Genomic DNA, 16,785 nt, shown 5'->3' with positions numbered 1-16,785 from the left:
TGTTTTTTATAATCATTCATTACTTAATTTTGAGTCTGTAAAATATAATAACATTTCAAACTATTTAATTTATTACTCTATTACTTCATTATAATTGAAAGATACTTTTTTTCAATTGAGAAAATTTTAATTAAACTTAAAATACAAATTTGTTAGAAAAGGAAATTCTTAGAACTATACATATAATATAAGGGTAAGATTGTCCAAAAATTTAATTATAGGGGATATGTGTTACATTTGTTAATTTAGAGGGGTAAATATTACCTCAAGTATAATTTAGGGGGCAAAGTGTATTTTACCCTAAAAAAGATTTCATATGCAGTCAAACAACCATTACCAATACCATCGTGTTAATTTTTAAATATTAGCCGTTTTGTTATGTCATTTCTGTGTGTATATAATAAATAATATTTTACATTTGAAAAGGTATTATAAATAAGAGTAACATATTTAAACCAGTACAAAAAATAATTTATCAACCAATGTAAAATTTAAAAAATTGAATAAGTTAGTTATTTTATCATGAAAAGCATTTTTTACTTCACAAAAATTTGGTGCAGCAGTGTCATTAACTGCCATTTTGAGTATAGAGGGGTTTTTCTTTTTATTTTTAAGTATAACAATTATATTACTAGTGAGATAATTTTAAAAATCAATTATAATTACTTTTTTTTATAGAAAAAGTGATTCTACATCATTTTAATACTACTATGTCTACGTCAATTTTTTTATTGTGTCGAACATCGATAATAATTTAATATGGTTTTCTTTTGATTTTTGTTTTTTGAAACATAATTTTTTGATTTATATATTTTATTTTTATTTATAATATGTTTTAAAATATGAAAGATTATTCACTATGTGCATGTAGGGATGACGTACCATGACGGTTAGTTTTATTATAAACTATAAAAAAGTATATCATCCTCAACTAAAGTTTAGTGTAATTACAAGTACACCCCCTGTGGATTGAAAAATTACATCAAGTACTCTGGACATTCATTTTCGTCTAACAAATATATATATTCATTAGCCAAAATTCATCGAATTTGTTGATATTAGCAAAACAATTGAATAAAAATCATATTTATCCTTAATTACTAACTTATTGCAGGTGAAATATTTCTTTTTCTATCTAAACTACCCTTCTATATTTTCATACCCTAATGCATTTAAGGAGGTATATTGTTACCCTTATAACGGTAATTTCGTTAAAGAAGATTTGTTTAACTTGCAATAAGTTAGATAACTCAATAAAAAATAAACATTAGTTTTCATTTATTTGTTTGCTAATATCAACAAATTTGATAAATTTTAACTAATGGAGATCTATTTATTAGATGGAAACAAATATCAGATGTACTAGATATCGTTTTTCAAACTAAGTGAATTTATTTTTAATTACACCAAATTATGGTGTAACTATCTCTAAAATATATATATATATATATATAGTATTTATTAAGGCCTCATATGATTTTGATATTATGTAGGAAAAATCTGTTATAATGCATAATATTTGTTTAATTCGTGTGTAGCCTTTTATTTATTTATTTATTTTTTCTCTATGAAAGAAATGGTTGGTATGGCCCTGTTCGATAAAATGCAAAATCCTTTTGTTGAGTGTTTACTCAATTGATAAATGATCATACTATCACACCCCGAATGCAGGATAAGTTATCAAGCCTTATCCAATGCCCGTACTAGCTTTAATGAATTATTAGCGAGCCGTCATTTCTTGTAATAACCTACGGATATCAAAGTATTGGATGCACAATCCATCCTTATAGAGTCTTTATAAACAATCCAGTATGTGTAAGACCTTTGAATAAATAAATTCCATTATTAATATGTGTTTTAACTATAATTCCTCAAGTAGTTTTTTTTAACATAAGATAACCATCCCAAAAGTCACTTGACTTTATCAATAGCTCTATTGATGCACATTTTGAAGTTGAAAATTTTGGTAGGGGTAAATGGTATATTTGGTCCCTTTAAGTTTTTATTTAAAATTACTTTAATCCGTTAAGTTCATCTTTTGACTTTAACATTACTAAACTTTAGTTTTTGCTCAATTTGATTCCTCTGGCCATTTTTCGATAAAAATATAACTGAATTTTGACCCCTTTGGAGGGTAAAATTATCAATTTAAGTTTGATTTTCTCATTTCAATCCAAGGGCACCTTTTGCTTAGGCATATTAACCAGGATATCATTCTCAGTCATACTTAATATTGTGTTTATTTCAAATTAGGGCGGCCCTTATTAACCTCAAAGGCTCAACCATTCTCTAATTATTGTGTGATTGCAATCTTGGCCATAAGAGTGTATTATTTAGTCAACATGGCCCAATGTTTGATGATAAAATTTGGCTTCCTAAATGTGTCCTCAACTTTGCCCACAAAAAGTCAATATTATCCCTATCTTGTAATTAATTTTCAGTAACAACCCCCTACAATTTTTTTTACGATGTCATATGTTTTTTTAAAAATTTGTATTAGTAAACTCAAAATTCTATCTCTTTCTGCTTGTTCAACATAAAACTTGTGTATTCCAGTGGCCCAACTCTCTCATGTCTCTTCTAATTCTACGTTCTTAAAATCGTTGTCACTATAGCATTTTAATTTTTGGTATAATTTTCTCATTTGGTTGCTATATTGATATTATTTTTCCAAATAAATCTTAGGTGACGTAGGAACCCTTTTGCAGATTATTTTTCGGCTCTGTGATTGGTGTTATTTTTACTTATCTATTTAACTTAAGAGAAGTTGAAGCCGCCTCCATTGGGATTGTGAAAGGTTGGATTTCAAACTTTGCACTATTTATCTGATAAATTTTGAATTGTTGGTATCTTTTTCAATTTATCTGTGATGTGCAGATGTGGGTATTGACATAGACAGTATGACTCAGTAGAATAACACCAGCATATAAATGATCGATATGAATTCTTTCTTATTTTACTTGAAATTTTGGTGAATACAGTGCCCTAATACTATTTGGTATTGGAAATACGTATTTCCCTCAACACAGATGGGGGATACGTATTTAATATTTTGTGGGCTTGTAGTTTTGATTTCCTGTTGCAGTTGTAGCCCGCATCTTGGAAACCATATTAATACCATTGTAATTAGACACCACAACTATCACTTGTACGCAGACTAGGTTTGAAGCCAAATAATACATTTTCATTAACAATGCTAATTTTTGTAATTATGTAGATTTGTTTGTTATAGAAAGTGTTGATCTTGATATTAACCCATACAAAAATTTACCTTAGTGTATGAAATTGTAATCCAGTTTGCTTGTACTCATTTTTAATTTAGATGGCATTCAGTATTTATAATTGACGCTGTTTTTATTTATAAGATGAATAGAACCCAATGTTTAAAGATATTTGTGATTGTCCAACTTATAATCCTTGAGATTACGTTTGCATTGTACTTGTTTTGCTATGTTTACTGACACTGGCAACATCAATCTCAAACTATGAATTCAATTAGTACACGTCGATACAATATGAAGTTTAGGATACCCGATCAAGTCAAGCATATGAAACAAATAGTTGAAATTAATGATATTAAATGTGTGGATAACATAAGCATGCGTCATAATGCATTTAGCCTTCTGTGTCAAATCTTAGAATCCTCGAGTAGGTTTAGTGCAACTAGATATATTATAGTTATGGAAAAGTTCCAATATTCCTTAGTGTGCTTGCCCACCACAAGAAAAATTGTGTCGTCAAGCATGACTTCATATGTAGCAGTCCCATAGAATTTTCACTTAGTCTTGAAGGTTGTTCTCCAGTTACAACCAATGTTATTGCCTTGTCCATCTCCAATTGGGGAAGGATGCCAAAATTCTTGATAATGGCGATAGTTTGTGGTAATGCTTCTTATGGTAATCAGATATACAAATCTATCTAACATACTGTGATTAATTTTTTACGTCGATTTCAAATTTAAAAGATTAATTTTTAGTTATTTTTCAGGAACGTTTTGGGGCACTAGACTGGACAAATATTGAAGTACCGGTACCTAATTTATAAAATAGTAGAGATGATGCCTTAATGTGCAAAGAAAAAAACAAATCATAAGTCACATATGTTGCAACAGTTTTTCCAAAATACAACGGATAGCCATCAAAGAAAATGCACACTGAAAATATTTTTATAATGTGGACATAATTTGGTAGAAGTAAGGAAAAGGGGATCTTTGTATTTACCTAGGGGTGTGCAGAAAACTAAAAAACCGGCCAAATCGAACCGAACCGAAATTTCGGTTTTTTAAAAAAAAAATCAGTTTTCGGTTCGGATTTTTGGTCACCAATTCGGTGACCAAACCGAACCGAATAACCGAATTTTGTAAATAATAAAAGAATATATATTTTTTTACATATAAAAATTATATAATTATATATATTATAATATTAATATTATATTAGTAGAGAAAAGAGAGTCTGCGTGTGCGTGACAGCGTGAGACTGAGAGAGAAGAGAACACTGAACAGATAAGACTGAAGATGACAGGGAGAGAAAATTCGAGAAAAAAAAGAAAGAAAGAAAAGAGAGCATTGCACACGATTGCACCGGCGACTAAAAAAGAAAGAAAACTAAGAAACTGACTCAACTGAGAAACTCTAAAGAGTTTGAAAGTCTGAAACAGAGAAAACTGAAATTCACCTTGGCACCGGCGGCAACGATCGACGGATTGAGTCAAAAAATTGCAAAAACAATCTCACACGAGTCACGACAGGTAAGATTTCTGGTTTGGTATCTTAGACTCTTACAAGAAAATGGAAAAATTTTAACTTACAATATTGCTTTTAAGGTGTTTGATGAAATACCTAAGTTAATTTGTGCTTAGTAATTGCATTGGTTAATTGCATTGGTGCTTCTAATTGGTTAATTTGCATTACTAATTGGTTAATTTGCATTTGGTGCTTCTAATTGCATTGGTTAATTTGCATTACTAATTGGTTAATTTGCATTTGGTGCTTCTAATTATATTTGTTAATTTGCATTACTAATTGGTTAATTTGCATTTTGTGCTTCCAATTGCATTGGTTAATTTGCATTACTAATTGCAGCATTAGTATGTGTTTGGTTAACATTGTTTTGGCATTATTTTAATGACATTGTTGCTCACATTAATTGGTTAATCACATTGTTTTGGCATTGTGTTTGGTTAGCATTAGTATGTGTTTGGTTAACATTGTTGCATTTTATTTGTTATTTGTAGTGTATTCAAATTTAAAATGGAAAGAGAAATATTGGAGAACAAAATGAGGTTGGATGATGCCGATGAAATGAGATTAGAGGATGAAGGGATTTCAGACACAACTCCACCACATGAATCACAATAAAAAAGGCCAAAGAGAATAAACGTGTAAAAGATCAAGAGTTTAGGACCACTTCATTGCATACACTGGTAGCGAGGGGAAGTGAAAAGCTAAATGTAAGTATTGTGATCTTTAAATTATGCTGCTGATCCCGCTAAGAATGGCACTTCTACGATGAATAATCACTTGAAAGCATGCAAAAAGAACCCACATAACACTGTTGTTACATCAAATCACACAATAACTAGTTTCTGTCAAAGTGTAACCGGAGATGCTAATATTAGATCTTCGAAGAAAAAAGAAGTTTGATGAATTATTTTAAGTCTTCTGGACAAATAGTTTCATTGATAACAGACACATAGACTTCTAATCAGCAACTGACCTATATGTGTTTGACTGCGCATTACATTGATTCTGATTGGAAATTGCATAAGGTCATTCTTAATTTCATTCCATGTCCAACTCATAGAGGCAATGATGTGGATTTTTTGATTGAAAAATATCTGTTGGATTAAGGTATTGATAAAGTTTTTGCTATACCTGTGGACAATGCTTCAGCTAACGATACCACTGTTAGTTATTTGAGAAGAAGGTTTGTTAATTGGGGGACGGCCATACTTGATGGAAAATATTTGCATATGAGATGTGTGGCTCATATTATTAATCTTATTTTCAAGGATGGTCTGAAAGAATTGAATGACTCTATTGAGCGTGTAGTGGACAGTTGTTAGGTATATTCGTCAATCACCAGTTAGGACAAAAAAATTTAATAATTATGCTGTTGAGGAGAAGATTCAAAGCAAAAAAACATTGTGCTTAGATGTACCTACAAGATGGAATTCAGTTTATATGATTCTAGATACTGTTTTAATTTTTAAAGATGTGTTTGATAGATATGAAACATATGATACTGAATTTCGTAATGATTTCATGCCTGGTGGGCCTTATGGTAAGATTGGGTTGCCTATGAAAGAAGATTGGGATATGGTTGCGAAATTTGTCAATATGTTGCAATACTTTTATGACCTAACGAATCAAGTGTCTGGGTCTTTGTACGTGACATGCAATACTTTTTTGGATGAAATAAGTGATGTTGATGATTTGTTGAATGAGTGGCTTATGAGTAAGGATGGTTATTTATGGCACGACAAATGAAGTACAAATTTGATAAGTATTGGGGGAAGGCTGAAAAGATGAACATGATGTTATATGTTGTTGTTATGCTTGATCCTCGTTATAAGTATAACTATCTCCAATATGTGTTTAAGAATATGTATGGATCAGAATCAGCAGAGAAAATGAGAAATTTGGCCAGATCTGCTCTATATGATGTATTTGAAGAATACAAGAAAATGTATTCTTCTACAACATCACAACCTTCTTCTATCACTTCATCCAATGAATTAGATCACACTCAGGATCAAGATGATGATAGTCAACGAAAATTTGATAGAGACAAGAGAAAGAAATGGAAATAAATGGTATCTGAGATTGGAGGTCAGCATAAGTCAGAATTGGATAGTTATCTTAAGGAGGAAATTGTGACAGATGGTTCTCCGAACTTTAGCATCATTGAATGGTGGAAAGTGCATACGCCAAGATTTCCTATCTTAGCAAGATTGGCACGAGATGTGTTAGCTATGCCTATATCTACCGTTGTATCAGAGTCCGCTTTCAGTACTGGAGGTCGCATAATCGATGAATTTAGACTTTCATTGACTCCAAAGATGGCACAAGCTCTAATTTGTTGTCAAGATTGGCTACATCACACTCCATCCAAACCAGTTGAAGAAGAGTATGACGCCATTGATAAAATTGTAAAAGGTAAGTATAGTTTAATTTAATACTTATTGCAAATATTAGTTTAATCTTATAATTCTTGTAGATGTTGGATCAAATATTGGGGTGGAGTCAACCATAATTGGGTTATGATGTTGTCATGTTGTGTATCATGATTCTTGTAAGTCATAAGTTGTGTTTTTTTTTTTTTTTTGCACTTTTATAGTTTTACTTTTATTGTTGTTGTTTTATATCTATATATTTTTTTGTTTCTTAAATCTTAGGTGCAAGTTGAATAGTTGATGGAAGATGGATGATGACTCGATGTCGATTGTCGATGTTCAATGGCGAAATTTTAATTCAATTCGGCAACTCGCTTTGTACTATTTTTAGATATTGAATATTAACATATTGAAGTTGTTCTACACTTGTGACTTGTACTATTAAATTAGAATTTAATTTTGGTATTTTGGTATTTGTATTTTTGGATAAAATTGCAACACTATCACAATTTCGACTTAAAATATCAAAATATATTATTTAAAAAATGATGCCAACCGATGCCAACCAGTTCGATTTTCGGTTTTCCAAACCGCCGAACTGAATTTTCGGTTAACCGAAAATTCGGTTCGGTTAACCGAAATGGATACCCCTATATTTACCTGTTACAAGGTATGTACTCCAAAAAAAAAAAGCGCCAATGAGTCCTCCCTCAGAAGATCTCCCCAACTGTAAAATCAGAGGAAAAAAAAAGCAAGTTAGGATCTTTTACACATATTGCTTCTTGTATCAAGTTCAACCTGGTAAATATTGAGTAGAACTGAGTTATTCTTCAGAATTCCATCAAGTAGGGCATAGTTTACCTTTGTTCAAAACAAGGAGTAATAGTGCAAGAAAAGATAGGTGAGTAGAATTAAAGTGATGGAGATGGGGACAAAGATGCCAGTGCATTTAATGAAAGATTGCAAATTTGAATGTAAATTTTCAGAAAAGTGGGGGATAAATGGTAATTTGGCCCAACGAAATAGGGTTAAAGCAGTCAATTCATAATTATTGGCTCTTTCAAGTGGAAAATCATATATAAATCCCGCCGCCCCATCGGGATTCAAATCAAGCAAATAGAGCGGAATAGTAACAGGCAACTAACTGGGATAAGCCCATCAATCCAACTTTATACACAATAGTATACACGGCATTATTGTATTGTTTAACTTAAAATAAGCAATCACTTTTTTTTCCCCTTTTTCGGTAGTTAAAAGAAATCAAAATAATGAATAAATTTTATAAAACTTAAATAATTTAAAAAAAAATAAGAAAAACATAACTTATTGACCATTTTACCCTCCAAAGAGTTAAGAATATTAAAGTCAAGAAATGGTAAAGGGGCCAAATTAAAATAAAAACTAAAGTTTAAGATGTTAACATCAAAAAATGAACTCGACTAATTAAAGTGATTTTAAACAAAAACTTAAAAAGAACCAAATATAGCATCTACCCTTTAAAATGTTATTTAGTTTAAATATGCTTTAATAAATCATATTTATTTGTGGATATATTAGTTAAGTATCAAAATAACTAAAAAAATATAAATTTTGTTTAAAAGTTCAAATGTTAAATTGAAAAATCACAATACAAAAATAATTATACTAAAATTTACTTTTAAAATTTAAACATTTATACAAATATAAATAAAATCAATTATAATTATATTTATCAATTAGACTAAATCATTATTTAATTTAAAATTATTTCAATAAATTATGTTTATTTATAGAAAATATTAATTAAATACAAAATACATAAAAATTATATCAAATTTTTTTAAGTTATATTATGTATTATGAACAATATTCAAGTAAAATATTAAAACTTTTTATATTATTTCTATTCTTTTAGATAAAATGAATTAGTTTTACTCAATTTTTTTAAATAATTAATTTATTTTTTATTCTCCCAATTGGTCGTTTTGCCACCGGCCATCAAACTTCGTTGCCCAGTCTAGGCAACGAATTTCTTCTCTAGCAGCGATTGAAGGGGTGATGACGAGGTCGCACCCTTACATGGTGCTTTGTTTATGTGCAACAACAACGTAATCAAGTCCGAGGCAGCCACCTGCATAAAATATACATATATATATATATATATATATTCTATTATGTATGTATAATGTATATAATATATATAGTCTATATATATAAATAAAAATATATTTTAAATTATTTGAAATCGGAACTGTTTATTAGTAAGGGTTTTTCTACCGTTGACAGGCCCAGCAGCAATTAGATGATGTTTATAAAGTTGGATGAGATAAAAATAAAAAGAGGATATAAATTTGGCAAAACTAATGGTTAGTTATTGATAAATTGGGGAGTGTTTATGGGAGCTTTAAAAAGCGAGTTTCAGCTTTTGTATTTCGAAGAATACTTTTAAAGTGTTTGGAATGTTAGCTTTTGTTTTTGAAACTATCAAAAAGGACTTTTAAGTCAAAAGCTAGCAGCACTATGGAGGGTACTTCTAGCTGCTTTGACTTTTTTTATAAGTAAATCCAACTTTATTTTTTACTATTTTATCTTCATTACAATAATTTTAATTCAACTTTATTATTTTTATTTATTTTCAAAATTACGTATTTAGAGTTTATATTGAAATTTTTTAAATAATTTAACAATAATCAAATTTACACTTTCACAAATTTAATATTTAAATTTTTTATATTTTATTTGCTATATTATCTAATTATACTATTCCTATAACATTAAATAATATAAGTTAAGTTATGATTAACTATAAAAATATTTTTTTTTGGCAATCACGCAAGTTAATTATTATGTATAAATCAATAGCTATATTACTCAGTGTGAGCATCATCAAAATAAATATTTATTTTTTATTAATATTTTTAAAAACTTAAATATGGAATATACTGACTGAAATAAAATTATTATTGACAAACAACTAGCGCAAATATATGCAAAAAAAAAAAAAAAAATATCTTTTTATGACATGAGGATAAAATGGTCTTTAATAAATTAAATTTGTTTAGAAGTGATTATTTCCCAAACACTATCCAAAATATATTAATTGTGGGGATAGCAAGTGGAGATATTTGGACCATTTTCGAACAATTTTTGCGTCTTGCACATATATGACCAATTAAACAACCCATATAATCTTCTTGGAATTTCAACAGGGATTTTTATAATTACAAGTGTGTGTGGCACGTTTAAATGTGTGTATAATTAATTTAAAATATAAATAATATAATTCTTATTTTTTTCAAATATATATTTTAATTAATTAAATAAAAAATATTAAAAGATAGAAGTTGTGAGTTTTTATCTAGAGAAAGTGAGAAACTAAAAGAAACATAAAAAGTTGAAGGAGAGAGATAATTGAAAGTTGAGAAAAAGAAAAAATATTGAATTTTCTTAAAAAAATAATAAAAAAAATGACACATCATGAGAGGTGCTCTCCGATAATAATAAAATATAGATAATGTATAGATATCAACCATCCATGAAATAATCATACATACAAAAAGACCTACATAATGTAATCATGTCATACAAGGAGAAATACCGTATAATAGGATACATATGAAGTCTCAACATCGCCAAATTCATCTCAAATACAGAAAACAGAGGAAATAATCAATGAGCAAGGAAATAATCGTCGAAACAGCCGTATAAGCTCTCAACCACTGGTGATCCTACTCAAAGTATGTGCGAGGTGAGGATCGATCGGTCATTCCTTCAACTATACGTGAAGCTATCACTTAATAGAAAAAGGAGAGAGCCGACACCAAGAGAAGGGCTGGCATCCCCATCCATGAAATCCTGCCTGCAGCATTGCCGCCGCCGCCGCCGCCACCGGGTACGGCTGTGAAAACATTCATGTCAAATAGTTAGATGCATAGGTGTAATATGGTTAAAAATTAAATGATATATTTTTGTCCCTACTCGAGCCTTTTAGGACATGTTCATCCTATCCCGTCTAATTCAATGTTTATTTTTTCTGGACCACGACCCAGTATAATTTGACAATAAAAAACTCTAGTTTGGACCCGACTCGATCAGACTCGAGTTAATCATATGATAAGTGTAATACACTTTTGATGTGATTGGTGTATAATTCAAGAAAATGACAAATCACATAGTAAATGCAATACGCTTACTCTGTGATTAATTTGGTTTGATCAAATCTGATTCGAGCAAGAATTTTCGTTTGAGACGTGGATTTGGATTATTGTTGGGCCTGTCAATCCCATCTCTTGAGGTGGTATTGGGCATTACACAAACCACTAAATCCTATTATCTAATTATCCCATCCCAAAAATTAAATGAGCCTTTAGGCCTTGATTTTAAACTAGGATGGAGTAAAAGGTTGACAGATAAATGTGGGGTATTGTAATTTTATCATTGATTTAATTAAGATAATAAAAACTAAGAACAGAAAACCAGATAAATGTGGGATATTGTAATCGTGTTTTATCTCGATTGCACAAGAAAACCAGAAAAAGGGAGATCTTTGTCATGTATTAAAATCTCAAACGGAAGTGAATGTCAAAATCCAAAATCTCAAGAGAAGTGAATGCATCGAATAACGGCTGTGATAAGCAACGTAAAACCGCACACATGTTATACACACACATACAAGGACATGTTGGTAATTTTGTAAGAAAAAAGGACATGTTGGATATTTTCTATTAAAGTTAAAAGTCCCATTTTGCCCTTTGTGATGTATAAGCCTATTTGTTTGTATTTTCATTTTCAACTATTTTGAAACAGCAAATAAAATGAAAATATATTTGTCTATACATATTCTCATTATAAATATACTAATTCACACTACAGTTCAATATAAAACACAATCTTATTAATTAATCAAAATAAAATCTCACTTCACACAAAAACTTAAATAAAATTAAAAGCACATATTCATCACTGAAAACTGAGAACGGAAACACAAACAACCACTGTTTGATATTATGTCGTGGATCATATCATGTCAGCAGTAAAATTATATTATATTGATAGTGTATGATCAACATTGTTCGATATTTTTAATCTCGATTCGTATATACCGAAACATAAATAAATCAATCTTAAAATTTTCATTTTGCCTCTTAAACTAGATTCAAATGAACTCTGTCTTTAACTTGATTATCATATTAACTATCAACTTGCCGCAATATTTTGCAAAAATTGTCGCATGGCTTCCGTCTGGCTACAAAGATTAAATATTGTTAAGATATTACATATTAAATTATTTTTTTTTTAAAGTTTAGAATTTTAGATGAGTCAGTTATTTAATATAGTATTAGAATTAGATCAAACAAAAGTTTTTGTGTTTTAATTTTATCATCAACTATATATGAAAGAAAGTTTTTCATGTGCAGAGAGTTTTGGACGTGAAGTGGTGTATTAAGATATTGAATAGAGAAAATTATGACTAAGATCCGGCATAATTTTGAGTACTTTCTCATTGTTTGAAAATTACAAATACCCCTATGAAGTTTGATGAAATTATGTAATTCTTGAATGAAATTATTGTCAAATATGCTCTCATTATAAAAATAAAAATTTATAAAAAAATTCGAACAGGGTAGATGGAAAAATTATAAAAATAAAATTATGATTCTTAATCCATAATGACGTTCAGCAGAAAAAATTGATGAAAACCTTACGGAAACCAACGAATTAGACTAATTGTTATACGATCGCTAAATCTAGAGGGTTATTGGTAATTTTGCAACAACGAGGGGTATTCGTAATTATAACAAATTTTAAAAAAGATCGTTATAATTTATCCTATTAAATATTAAATACTTTTTTTTGCAAAATAATATAAATATTTAGATGAGGTGTGATTTTAACAAATATAATATTCAATTTTAACCGAATTAAAATTATTGGTTTAATACAAATAATCATTGCACCATGCATTAATCAATCATATATATATATATATATATATATATATGTGTAGTTTCATAAAAGTTCCATGTGAAAGAGTGGTGGGAAATAATGAGGTAGTAGGTGGACTTCATTAAATTAAATGTGAAAGAGATGACCATCACTTGGACAAATTCACGCGGTTTGGGTGCCCCCACAGTTGACCATAACTGTTCAATCGAATGTTCGGACAAAGAAATTTAAACCCTGGTATAAAAGTTAACACTATGTTTGATTTCATGTTTCGACAAAATAAACCACATTCAATATTTTTTTTTTATTTTTTTTATATCTTATCTATGTGTTTTTCTATTTTTTAATTTTCTATCCACATACATTGAACGTGACACGTCCAATTAGTTATATAATTACTGGGGAGAGTTCAAACACAAAATGAGATATCTGTAAGTAATAAAGATGGAAGAGGTAAAAAGATACCTGGAGGAGGAACAGATGAGGGATGCGGCGCCAAAGCTGTTGTCATGAACAACATAAAAATCAAGATTTGTATACAATTATAGTAAAAAAGGGTAATTATAAAATTGATTTGAAACGGTAGGAATATTCATTTTTTGGGATAAAAATAACAATTAATGTCTAAAAATTTGAAACTTTACGGTTTAATTGAAAAGTAACTTGAAAATAATTAATTGGTCTCAACTGGCAATAATATACCATAAAAATAATATTCCAAGACTTTGAATTACTAAAAAGTAAACCCACATTTTTCACTAATTCTTTTATTTGATATTTTAAAACAAACCAAATAATTAAATTTGAATCTACAAAAACAATAATTTTCTATGGGAAAAATGCAATTGTATCCGATGTGATATGTGAAATGTGAAAAAAATTCTAGGGTTAATTTGCTTTATATTTTAAAATACAAAATGATAATTTATGATTTTTTTTTAAGAGGCGTATTTGCTCATTTCTCGTGCAAATTGCATTTAAACCAATTTTCCCTCAATCACCACTCGAAGCAGCACCCTTTTTTTCCTTTTAAATGGGGAAAATGAAAGAAAAGCGAAGTCGGACTGAGTCCCCAATCTTCATCAACACAATAGCATTTGCATTTGAAGGACTTCAAATCCAAACTCTCTTAGCCAAATTTCTCATCATAAAACCCCCAAATGAAATAAACATTGGCAAAATTGAGCTCAAAATCGGCGCTCTAAAACCACTCAACCACCAGAAAAACAAACCAAAACGGAAAAAACAGTTCGATTTACAACCGATCAACGCAAAATTCATTTACATACCGTTGCAGGCGCTGACGTCGCCAGGAAGATTACAGTATTTGGGGAGCAAAAGCGCTTGAGTAATATTAATCCCGCCGAGAAGATCCGGATTGTTGTACAGGCGGCAGAGACAGTCAAGCTGAGTTGACACCACTTCTTTGATGGCGTTGCAGCAGGTCGCCGATGGATTTGTTGAGTTCAAGTACTCTGCGCAGGGCACCAGCTTGGCGACGCAGTCAGACTGCGCCTCCGCCAGTCCGGTGGCAGCTACCAACAGCGCCACCGTTAAGACCGCCGCGATCGTGGAGGGGAATGCCATTTCGGGTGAGGGGCAGGTTGGTTTTATGAGTGTTGGTGAGAGGGGGTGAGATGGTGGTGGTTTTGGGGATTGGAGCTGTATTTATATTTGCGTTTCCAGGTGGCGTGTGTTTGTGGGAACGGAAAAAGGACAGAAACAGAAAAGAGGAAACAAACCTGACATAGGTTGTATGTAATAATTTCCACTTTATGGTCAAAAAAATAATTTACAAAAATATTAAAACAAATAATAAAAATTAAATAAAATTGAAGTTCGTGTATTTAGAAAAATAACTTAATATTTATAATTTTGTTAATAAATTATAAAAATTGCTAGGGAGCTAATTATTTATACTTTTTTTAGATTAAATTTATATTATTTAAATAATTTAAAAGTAGAAAATATAATCCCAAAAAATACTCTTTTTAATTTATTTGCACCAATGGGATAAACGTTTTATTTTTAACGGCTGCAGAAGGAGTTTGTCGAGCTTATAAATTTTTAGAAATATCTTATGATATCTTAAATTTTTTAAGATGCTAAATTAAATTTGATAAAAAAGAAAAAAGAATTTATAAGGTTTAAAAATAATATTAGGAGCTTATAAGCTCTTTTAAAAAACTAAAAACATTCTAATTTATTTTTTAAATTTTAACGAATTCCTTCAAATTAATATATATCCGCAATTATTTATATCTTATGAGTTTCATCATCTTAATTTATTTTTAAAATAAAATTTGACATCTTATAAATTCTTAAATATTTATATAAATTTAGCCATACACCACTTATAGGTTTATTTAATTATACTATATTTCTTTCTTGTTAAATTTGTAATTTTATTTTTTAAGACCTCTGATATTTTTCTAAAAAATATTATTTTATAAAATTTAATAATTTGATATTAAATATAAAAATAAAGAAAAAAATTGTTTTTTCTTTTTTTGTTAACTTTAGTTTATAATTCGGCTCAAGTCAAATTAGATGCTTAAATTCAAAATGAAAAAATTATATATTTTTAATTATTTGATGTCAGACAGCTGAGATTGGAAAATTAGGAAAGTTGAGGGACCCAAGACTTAAATTTATATTTTGCAGTAGCTATGAATGTCGGAGTAATTTAAAATGTGCATTATAAACTATATATAAAAATTAAATTTGTAATATTATTTAACAAATAAATTTTTAAGCTAAAATTATTTAATTCAATTAAGCTAATAAATACATATTAAAATAATAAAATATTTTTCATATTTAAAATATTTGGATAAGATAAGATTATTTTTGAAAAAATTATATTATGAAGTTTGCTTCTCATTAATTGCAAATCCTTAGCTCCCTAATATTATTAGTAACTAATTTATGGAGCTTAAAAATTTAAAAATATCTTACCATATATTTTAAAACTATAAGATGTGTTAAATTATTTTTGTATCTTTTTTAGATATATTTATACTTCTCCTCATTTTTTTCAGCGGAAGCCGTCGTTCACGTATAATTTAATATGTAATTATATTTTTTATATTATATTTTAAAAATACATATAATTTAATAAATGTATAAATTTATGTTTAAATATAAAAATATATTATAATTAAAATTTTGGAATTATTTGAAAAAATAAGGGTAGTTTGGTACTTGTAGTAGTAAAAATGTTTACCCATTCGTATTTTTTACGTGTGCGATGTACTTATAGAGGGAAGGGGTAATTTGCACCTTTTTAGAAAAGGTAAAACGCAAACATCGCATGGGGTTATTTGCATTTTATCCCCAAACTTTTTTTTTTAACGCTTTCACACCTAATCTTTTGCTTTTGTTGCACTTCGCACTTTGTCGAAAAATAATGGTGGAATATTTTGTCCACATGTGTATACGCGCCTAAGGGCGATCTAATTGTAAATGTTAAATGCAGATAGTCCTCCAAAGGGATCATTTATATTTTGCCCCCCAACCTTTTTATAGAACAAAAAAATTTAAAAAAATATGGAGAAAATTCTTATAAAATTTAATGCTTGATCTGCAGATAAACGACTTCACATTATAAATCAAATATAATGTTGGCATGGATTGAAATACCCACATATGCTTGATGGTGGTGCCAATAGATATACACGATTTTTTTTTCTTTATTTCTTTTAGTTTGATTTTTTCTCTTTTTATACAATAGTAGTGTATTTG

At 29.1% G+C, this 16,785-nt stretch overlaps 1 protein-coding gene across 1 annotated transcript; it reads right to left on the bottom strand.

The window, feature by feature from the left end:
- Nucleotides 10,591–14,701, bottom strand: LOC105155473 (protein YLS3). Its single transcript, XM_011071350.2, has 3 exons — nucleotides 14,331–14,701; nucleotides 13,507–13,542; nucleotides 10,591–10,993 (listed from the first exon to the last, which is right to left on the bottom strand). The coding sequence occupies exons 1-3, from the start codon at nucleotides 14,626–14,628 to the stop codon at nucleotides 10,890–10,892; spliced, it is 438 nt and encodes a 145-aa protein (XP_011069652.1). The 5' UTR covers nucleotides 14,629–14,701; the 3' UTR covers nucleotides 10,591–10,889.

The sequence above is a fragment of the Sesamum indicum genome, linkage group LG1 (genome assembly GCF_000512975.1).
Source record: "Sesamum indicum cultivar Zhongzhi No. 13 linkage group LG1, S_indicum_v1.0, whole genome shotgun sequence".
In the NCBI taxonomy this organism is placed as follows: Eukaryota; Viridiplantae; Streptophyta; class Magnoliopsida; order Lamiales; family Pedaliaceae; genus Sesamum; species Sesamum indicum.
This window is presented reverse-complemented; position numbering and strand designations above follow the sequence as displayed.

Bases quoted from the DNA above. Each gene is read 5' to 3' on its own strand.
- LOC105155473 (XM_011071350.2), bottom strand. From the start codon at position 14,628: ATGGCATTCCCCTCCACGATCGCGGCGGTCTTAACGGTGGCGCTGTTG. The intron at 13,543-14,330 runs GTATGTAAATGA...TCATGACAACAG, and splicing joins CGACGTCAGCGCCTGCAACG to CTTTGGCGCCGCATCCCTCA. The intron at 10,994-13,506 runs GTATCTTTTTAC...ATGTTTTCACAG, and splicing joins CTCATCTGTTCCTCCTCCAG to CCGTACCCGGTGGCGGCGGC.